This window comes from Papilio machaon, chromosome 2 (genome assembly GCF_912999745.1).
Source record: "Papilio machaon chromosome 2, ilPapMach1.1, whole genome shotgun sequence".
NCBI lineage: Eukaryota > Metazoa > Arthropoda > Insecta > Lepidoptera > Papilionidae > Papilio > Papilio machaon.
The window spans coordinates 5,029,635-5,039,721 of record NC_059987.1 but is presented as its reverse complement, the minus strand read 5'-3'; the positions used below and the strand labels follow the sequence as shown (position 1 = coordinate 5,039,721).

The following is a 10,087-nucleotide window of genomic DNA, read 5'->3' as shown; positions in this document are numbered from 1 at the left end:
GTGCCACATCTCAATAAAAAAACAAACCAAAACAGATCATCAATATTCAGCACATCTAAGCATAATAAACTGACCAAGGATAATTGGGTATATCACCGAAGTATACCTATAAATGTGGAAACCAGTTTTGCGATGAGAATTTTAATTTCGTTTGGACAAAAGAAAAAACTAGCTCTTATGATTTTTTTTCCAAACGAAGTTAAACGGGCAAGAATCTATCATCATTTCTTCGAATTTTATTCAACATAGATAATGTACAATCGACTTCGGTTCACCTTACAAAAGATTTGATGTCCTTGTAAACGAAACTACAATGCACAAGATTGCATCTTCAAGTGAAGTAAAATAAATAAAGCAGATTTTCAACACAAATAATGTAATGCAAAGTTCACAGGTTTACACTTCAATGGCGAGAAAAATTGCCTTTTCCTCGGGATAGATGTCAGCATGATCAAGAGTGTACTAATATACCACAGACAACACTTTATTTTACACACAAAGTACAGTCAAAATCTGTTATAACGACATCGAAGGGACTACTCATATTGAGTCGTAAAAACCGATAGTTGTAACAACCGGTGACAGGTATTAATAGGAAAGATATGTATATAACATTCAGCCAGGACCTTTGATTTTGGTCAATTTAACCGGTATGTTGTTCTAAACGATGTCGCCATAAACGGTTTTGACTGTATTCTGTAAACTGTAGTCTAAGTCTTTCGTTAAATATCACTCAAAAAATAAAAAAAGAAGTATATTTTTAACCAAAAATGAGAAAAGCGATACATTTTTTAAAATCGCTAGAATGGCATATAAAATCTTTGTCAGAGGACAGCCAACGCTTTTTTTTTCTTCCCATTATAAAGTATGGTAGAAAGTAGTAAATTCAAGTTGAATGTCAAACGTACAAAACTTACTAGCCTTGACCTCTTAAAAAAGTTCAACAACAAAATGTGTAATGTAAACATGTATCAACATAATATTGTGTATAATGATTTTAATAAGAATCGCTGTCGAATTAAACTAATTGTAAGAGCGTTTTAACCAATTTTACTAGCTAACGCAAACAAATGTAGATTCGTACAATTACGATTAAAAGTAAGTCTCGTCTTATGAGTAAATTATTATTAGGCAATATCGAGATACTTCCATACAATATATTGATTTTCTGTTTAAATTCTAAACAAAAGTAGTCAATGTCAAAGCCATAAAGAGGTTCTTGCGAATAAAATATGGTATGTGCACAAGTTTCATGGTGAACTTGTAAGCAGTGTGTCACCCGGATGTTCGTCTGTACGCACTGGCTAACTGCATAGGTATGCATTATTTTGTCACTCCAAGTAAGCGATTATGATACTTAGGCGCTGATTTTCCCAAGCTCTAACAATGATATTTTACTAACATGACAATGACTGCTCGCTAGTTTCGTATGTGACTCAGACACATTCGATAACCTTGATTAAATACCATAACATTACAAAACAACCACGGTTGATGTTTTATCAAATTGTATTCAAATACGTTATAAGATAACGTTATATCTAATAGTGTTTATGTAATTATATTTATAGAAATCTTACTGAAGTTATTGTAAGATCCATGGGTTTTATTATGCTCTATGTCTTTCATATTATGCGTATTATGAATGTACTTTCAGTTATGGTAATTGAGCGTATTTGCATAATAATTACTGTTGATTTATTTCGTTATAATATTTTTTTAATTTGAAATTATTATTTTGGTGTATTACTTTTTTTTAGAATTTATATAACACTTAAAACTTTGCCGTTGATGCAACTTCAAAGTTAGCAAGACGTGTGTTTCCAAAAGGAAAAGTTTACTAGTAAAATGTCAAATATTTTTGACTGGATTAGAATCTGGTCCAGTACACTAACCGCTATATTACGAGCACAGTTTATGCATATACCTAAGTCATGGTATAACTTATAAATTAAAGTTTAACGAACGTTCTAAGTGCATTTTTTTGTAATCTAATAACTTTGTATTTGGATAATTTTCCTAAACTTACTTCTCACAAAGAAATAGGTGGAAATTGTAGTAATAACTAACAAATTAAGCTAAAAAAAATCACTAAAATTATCATTCAAAGTATATATATATATATATATATATAGTATATACTTACAAAGTATATACTATAGTACTTAATATCATATAAAATCTATTAATATAATAAGCAACAATTAAAAAACCGGATGCATTTTAATACTTTTTTCACTATACATGAAGTGCAAATTATTCATCGCATGTCCAATTATTTTTGTGATGAACATATTCTAGTCTATTACCACTCGCTTCGGAGCATTTGTTGACATGAATATGGGAAATATTTTTCAATCCGCGATCCTTACTGCGGCTTAATAATAATGACAACAGGTTTTTAGATGCGTCTATTTGTGTATGCTTTATATAAGGTGACGGCATCATAACATCATCGTAGTCGGAAAGCTTCACCACAATGAAGCTCTCGTGTGCTTTAGTGTTGACCCTAACGAATCTTGTGATCGCCACCCCCTACAGTTTCAGTGTCAAAGGTAGCGGCGCATCAGCGAAAGGTCAGTACTTTACACCTATTAGTTTCTAGTAATATTTAGAAAATTTAGATCAAATTACATTCTTCCTATCAACAAATTCCTATATACAATTTGCATGTAACACATTGTAAAGTTAGGATAATTAACTTATGTAAGATAGGATTAGGATTCGAACCAAGGATCATTAGTATAAAACCAATCTAATGTTAGCTTTCCATATAAATAGAAACATTTATTGCCACACCGAGAACAATGGCAAAAGGAAGCTAGCTCAGCAAAGCAGGGACAGATTAAACACGCGCTGGTTTTCAGCTGGCCCCTTTACAAAATAATAATAATAATAAAAAGTAATAAAAAAGGTAGTTTAGTTATTCACCCGTGAAATAGTTATAACAGATGGAAACAATAATCCAATATAAAGAGGTGAGTTGATAACCATGTCGATACAATTTTTTTTCATATACTTGATTAAAGCTAGATTATGTTGGGTACAATCTTTCTCAATACTGGAGTTAAGCAGAGATTTATTTTTTAAACAGGTTGTATAAACATTTTTTTTCATTGTTGTAATCTGAAAACGATGTTTGTATAATTTGTAAAAGTAATAAACCTAAAAGTTGAAAACATGGATACAAAAAACGTAACGGTTGCATTTTAAACACTAACCGTGGGTTTCTGAGCCTAAAATATCCGTTCGAAACATATTGTTATCTCTGTTTTGTCAAAAATAATTAAAGGGATGACGATATGTTTTATACCGAGATTTTGGTCTCAGAAACCCACGGCTAATCAATTAGATGTTGAAGTTTATTGAAACCATTATTAATACATTTGAATTATACATGTATTATATTAAATTTATATTAATGTATTCTTTATTAATTTTAGCGGAAGCTGCGACGTCTCCCTATGGACAATTTGGGGTGGTGAAACCTGTTGCCTCAAAGACTAGTGGATTTTCGGGAACTTTCTCAAAATCATCATCTTCAAGTTTAGCACCAAGCAGTGCTAGCTCAAGCTCGAGTGCGTATAACTACAATGCTGGGCAAATAGGAACGGCTTCACTAGGATACGGATCTCAGGGTTTTTTCGTACCAAATAAAAATGTAGTGCCTCAGGTGGTCACAGTCCCACAAGCTACTGCATTTGCTACGGCTGGATCTAATAGCCAAACAGGAGCTTCAGTAAATGGCCAAGCCACAGGATCTTATTCTTCTGAGAAAGGAAACAATTTTTCAGGAAACGCGAATAGTCCTGCAAATGTGCAGTATCAATCTGCAGTACCTGAAAACAAACCTAATTCATACGTCGCTTTAAGTTCAGGAATACCCAGTAATCAATTAAAGCCGAATAGTTTTAACACAAACGTACCTGAAAAAGCCAAAGAAACCTTCGGTGTGCAAAGCTTTTCAAGTGATGTGCAAAGTGGCACAGCTGTTTTTTCAACGCCCGCAGCACCGAGTAAAGAGTCTGCTTTAGTTGAAAATGCACCATCTTACTCCGGTGGCTTTGGCGGACCGCCAGGAATATTAAGTCCTCATGATAAGATTTCTTCTGTCGGTGGCAATATCCCAGGGCAATACACTATCGTATCCTATACACCCGGAGCAACGGTAAATGTGCCCAGCAAACAACAAACTTTACCTGTAAGTACAGTAAATCCATTGTACGCTCAACACGGCTACCAAATAGAGAACACAAACCCAACTGTCCAGTCAATAAACAATGAATATGTTTATCAAACAGAAAATTCGAAACCTTTGTACAAGCCTGACGTAAAACCAACTTATTCTGATCAAAACAAACAGACTGCGTCGGGCAGTTATAATTCCGCATCAAGCGAATGGCAACACGATGGACAGCATGTTACCTTGCAGCCACACGCTGAAATTGTACAAACTACCCAAAAGGAATTAGAGCAAGCTTCCCATTCAACTGGCCAGTTTTCCTCGCACAGTGAAAAACCTTTGGCAATCAACAATGATTCGAAACCAATTAAGAACGTTCAAATATTTATTCAGCCTATACCTAGTAATGCACCCCAAACAGTTTCCAAACCGGTGTATTTCACTAATACTCAAGTTGGTTCTGAAAATAAAAAAGAGGTAAAACCAGTTTATCAGTTATCTTACACTGGTGGATTTGGCGCACCTGCAGGAGTCTTAAAACCTTCAGGCCAAACTGTATCAAGCGGGCAAACGTTTTCTTCGTCACCCGTGAAGGTTGAACAGTTTGAGAGTTCAGCTGAAAAATTAACAGGGCCAAAGGAAACAACATTGAATACTGATTTTGGAGGGTCTCTAAATGAAGTTAAAGAAACTGCTCAGCCTTCTTCGCAGAGCACTAATGATCACTCGTTTGATAGTGGCTCCTCCTCAGCTACTTACGTTACCCCCAAACCTTCTACTTCTAGTCTTTCTACTTCTTCTCCTTCTGAAAAAGTAAGTTATGACTACGTTTCTACAGAACAAAAAGGCACAGACCAATTTACAGGCAAGCCGTCTGAAAGTAGTTACCCCAATCCAACAGTTTCATCTTGGGCACAGAATCCGACAGTCAATTCTTTACCAATAAGACCAGAATTTGAATTGCAGAAAAAACCAACCGGTCAAAATTTCTTTAATACACCTTCGCCTTTTGCCCCTGAGAAAGTTTTTAGTGGAGTTCCCGTTTCAATAGATAACACAAAACCAACAACTCTATCTGGTAGTTTTGGACAAGTTTCTGATGACGTGAAGCCCACTATTCAATCAACCATCACTAATAATGGTTTTGCTTACTCTAATAAACCTTATAAACCAGTTGTTGCACCCACTACACCGTATTTTCAAGCTACAAAACAGAAAGAATCATCTTTCGCATATTTCACTACGCAACCAACACCTGTAAATTCCTGGCAGCAATCTACATATAAACCATCTGTAGATGGTTCTACCCCTGGATATTTCGATAAACAGGAGACGTCTCCTACAAAGTATCCTTCATTAACAGGGTACAACACTGTTTCCAAACAATCGGAACAATATCCTAGCGGAACTTATAGTACCGTAGGCTCAACTACTGATGATATTCAAGTCACTTCAAATTTAAATCAACAGTCCTCTGGTTATGGTAGCACAGTTACACAAGAACCTACAGCTCAAGTAAGTTTAGCTGGTCCCACGTTAACAAGTTTTTCGCAAGAAGCGTCCTATAAACCGTCATTTGAAAATTCCTTGGCAGTAAGTTCTATCCCTCAATTATCTGAAAGTCCCAAGACTTCATCACCACAAACTTCTTCAACGGGCGCATTTACTGTCTCAAAGGAAGTATATAAGGTTCCAACTCAAGTTGTAAGCAATGCCGTCTATCCCCCCGGTAGTGTAGCGTCAGTGTTTCACCTCATTCCAAATTCTGAGACATCTCAATTCCACGCCAATTCCCACAACCAACATCAACAATCAACTAACTATGGAGATGCTACATCTTTTGTGACACAAAAACCAACAAAAGTTAACTTTGTTGGCCAAAGTCCCGGTGTTACTTCTGGCCCCACATCAGCATATTTTCCGCAGCAACCCAACAAACCAATAGTCGCAAGCTCTCTAACGACTAGTTCAGTGTCTGGATCATACGTCAATTCTGACGTATCCCCAACGCAGAAACCCTTTTTTACCTATAACTTGCCAAAAGAAACTGAGGTAATTCCGTCTGACACCTCCAGCAATGTAGATTCGACAGTAGGGACCGCATTCGAGTTTAATTCCAATGCGTACTCTGGAAAACCCCAAACTCAATTTAATATATCCCAACAATCCGTAGAATACAAACCTACTTCGTTTGTTACGCAAAAACCAACAGCTTCCGTTAATCTTGCCAGTCAGACCTTTAGTACACCTGCTATTTCTCAATCTACAACATTTTCGCAACAATCACCAAAAAAGCCATCAGATGATAAGTCTGAAGGAACTAGTCCATCAAAAAATCCTCAATATCAAATTTACACGAAACCGACGACAGAAACACGGCCTCAGAAGCAATCAAATGTGTATTCAAATGCCTTTGGAACATTAACAGGAGCAGTTAAACCATCAAGCTATTCTTCTCCTAGTTCAACTGGTTACCCGGGGTGGTCATCTAATTCCTGGTCTGGCCCTAGTTATCTAACTGGATCTAATGACAAACCTCAACAAACAAATTATTTGAATCCGAATAAGCCTACAGTGAGTAGTTTACCAGAAAAAAAAGAGAAGGTAATTCCCACCAACCCTACTGAAAAACCCTCCTTACCAGTTGCATCTACAACTGTAGTACAACAAAGTTCTTCAAGTATCACTAACCAGAAAGAAATAGAACTAACAGCTACTCCTGCGTCAGGATCTGGCACCACCTATTCGAAGCCAACTTCTCAACCAATTGTAAGCAACAGTGAAGTGTCCTACACTTCTTTTGCATCTCCCAAACCGACGAAGCCAACAAATCAATTTTCGACAAGCAATCCCTCAGTATCTACTTTTGGGTCCTCTATTTTCTCTCAAGTGAAACCTCAATACCAGTTTTCTACGATTCAGCCAGTTACACAGAAAAAACAATGGTACACTAATAATTACGGAACATTTGGAGCAGTAAAACCATATAGTTATCCAGGTTTTACTTCTTCATTTACTACTTTTGGACAGGGTTCAGTCGGAGGATTATATGACAAAACGAAACAGACCACTCAATATTCTTCAACAGGTCAGTACAAACCTACTTCGACAGGTCAATACAATCCATCTCTGACCGGCCAGTACAATCCTGTATCAACAGGCCAGTATAAACCTACATATAACTGGGGAATTGCGGGTCAATCACAATTCCAGAAGCCTTCTAATCAGCCTACCCAAACCGGAGGTTCTTATGTTTCCACCTACACACAAACTACAGGTAAACCATTTGTAACTTCGTCATCTTTCGATAAACAGAAGGTCAGTGGCGGAGCTCCTGTTGTAAATCAAAAAGAACCCAGTATTTCAAGTAGTTTCGCGTCATCCACTGGTGTCGCAAAGCCCACAAACCAACCTTCTGCATTATATGCTTCCCAAAAACCGACTTCTAGTGGAACGTTATTTGAATCAAGTACTGGAAACCCTTCAGTAACAAATGTTTCAGATAAAGAAAAAGTTACCTCTTCCATCGTTTCTACGACCTCAAAATACGACGCACAAAAACCTGTTAATCCTACAGTTCAAACGTTGTCCAATACATACGTAACGTCTTCTTTCATATCGGCAAAACCTACAGCAAACTTCCAAACTACAGGAACTCCACTATTAGAAAATAAACCTACGTATACTTATACTGTACAACAGCAAAGTGTTCCTTCTGAACAAACTGTTGCGCCTACTAAGGACGTTGAAGTTGGTCAGTCAATTAAACCGGTTTGGTCTTATTCAAATCAAAAGGACTCTTCATACACGAGTACTACTGAGGTAGCAACAAGTAATTTAAATCCTACCCAATCTGTCGATGGTAGTGATAATTCTCAGTTTGTTGACAAAACACAGGCAAGTCCGGTAAGACCGACAAGCTTTGTTAATTTTGTTGGGCAAAAACCTTTGAACCCATTTAATGGACAAGTAGGTTTAACAAATCAAACTCCTAGTCCAGGTGCGCAAAATAATCCGTCTTATCAACAATCAAGTGAACCATTTTCATCAGCAAGCAGTAGTGGTTCTGCAACTTCACAATTTTCGCAAATCCCCAGTACTGCATATTTCAATTCTAAACCCGATAAAGTTCAATATACCTTTGAAAATGTACAATCTGCTTATAAACCAACTTCAGTAGCTGGATCAATTACCAGTTTTGCAAATCAGCAAAATACTAAACCACCAATTACTGCCCCGTCCCAAGAAAACTATTCAAATGAAGCAGAAGCTGGTCCAACCAAGCCACCGGGTCAATATTGGACTCTTAACTCACAATCAGAGCCACAGCAAACTACTTTTCAGACCACAAAACCAAATATAAAAATAACTGTGGTAGGTAAACCTAATAGCAATATTGTTAGCCCGACATACTCTGGTGGTTTTGGAGGACCTTCAGGTATTTTAAAGCCAAATGAATTTGGTATATCCTCAAACCCAGGGAATACTCAATCTCAATTCCAAGCAGCTTCGGGTGCTTACACCGGTGCAAAGGTAGATTCCATTACAGCTTCGTATTCAGGGGGATTCGGAGCATCATCGGGTTTACTTAAACCAGATGAGAAATACAGCATTCAGCATGTCGGACATAATAATCCCTCATCAAATGGATTCCATGCTGGCACAAGTCAAGGCGGAGCTCAAACAAGTTATGTAGAACCTACATTCTCAGCTTCAGGAGCTTATGAAAACATCAAAGAACAAACCGGCTATGGTGCTCAAGTATCCTCTGAAGTGCAAGGAACTTCTGTAACAAATGTTGAACCTAGTACTACAACCAATTCTGAAGTAAATTCTGCAACTAATGCTGCCGCAAATGGATTTGCTAATAACAATGCATATGCAAGCAGTTCTGGAGCGGTTAATACTGGCACCACGTTTAGTGGACAATCTGGTAGAATAAATGGATTCAGTGCAAATGCCAAAGGATCTGCCACTGCCAGTGCAACATCTTCAGGTTCCGGAGGAAGCATTACTACTTTTAATCGTCCTTTAAGCACATTTACTGGTTCGCCTGGAGATATTGCTCGTCGTAAGTAAAATATTTTTCAAATCGCAATCCTAGAAAATTTAAATACTTATTGAAATATCTCTGTGTATGAACACACATCGAATAGCGTGAGGCATTTGAAATACATAAATGTATTATTACGTCCAACCTTGCATAGTACTCCGTATAAATGCTTTCTATTAATACAGCTTTCTAAATACAATAGAAAAATGTTAGTGGCAGTTCCTCATACTTGAAAAAATGAAATGTTTTTATTAGAATTAATAAAAATCTAGAAATAAATATAGGCTTTACTCAGTACTAATGTACCTTTCTATTGGCAAAAGAATTTTTGAAATCGTTCTAGTAGTTTTTGAGTTTATTCGTTACATACAAAATATAAATCTTACCTCTTTATAATATAGGTAACTATTTATCCTTTGTCGCATTTGTTGTAATTTAATAGTAATAAAGTTATTTTTTGTTTCAGTCTTGGGCAGACGATAATTTTAAATGATAAAAATGTATGCGCCTACAAAACCTGACTTCGACGTATTTCCTGCAAATTGTGAAGTTATAATATGTTTACAAAAAACCTTTATATAATTGTTTCATTGTGCCATAGTCTTAATTTGTTAATCTTTATTGTACACTATAAAAGGAACCGTATGTGAATACTGTTAAAAAATTTTACAATTTAATACATGAATGCTTTAATTCTAATAGCTTTTTTTTGCCCCCTCATTAAGTATTGTTACGCAATAATTCAATTAAAAGTACCAAAAGAATTTAAAACTTGAAAGTAAGATGAGTTTATTATGAAATTGATATTTTTTTACAAATATGACTGTTCACAATTTCAGTTTCAAATATGA

General features: G+C 36.2%; 1 protein-coding gene across 1 annotated transcript; it reads left to right on the top strand.

Annotated features, from left to right (window-relative positions):
* Nucleotides 1–2,443: 2,443 nt before the first annotated feature.
* LOC106709053 (mucin-5AC-like) lies at nucleotides 2,444–9,911 on the top strand. The gene is made up of 3 exons (XM_014500713.2): nucleotides 2,444–2,576; nucleotides 3,444–9,254; nucleotides 9,703–9,911. Exons 1-3 carry the CDS (start codon nucleotides 2,480–2,482, stop codon nucleotides 9,717–9,719), a joined length of 5,925 nt encoding a protein of 1,974 aa, XP_014356199.2. The 5' UTR covers nucleotides 2,444–2,479; the 3' UTR covers nucleotides 9,720–9,911.
* Nucleotides 9,912–10,087: the final 176 nt, after the last annotated feature.

Coding starts and splice junctions, on each gene's coding strand:
- LOC106709053 (XM_014500713.2), top strand. CDS start 2,480: ATGAAGCTCTCGTGTGCTTTAGTGTTGACCCTAACGAATCTTGTGATC. Junction 2,577..3,443: donor TAGCGGCGCATCAGCGAAAG/GTCAGTACTTTA, acceptor TATTAATTTTAG/CGGAAGCTGCGACGTCTCCC.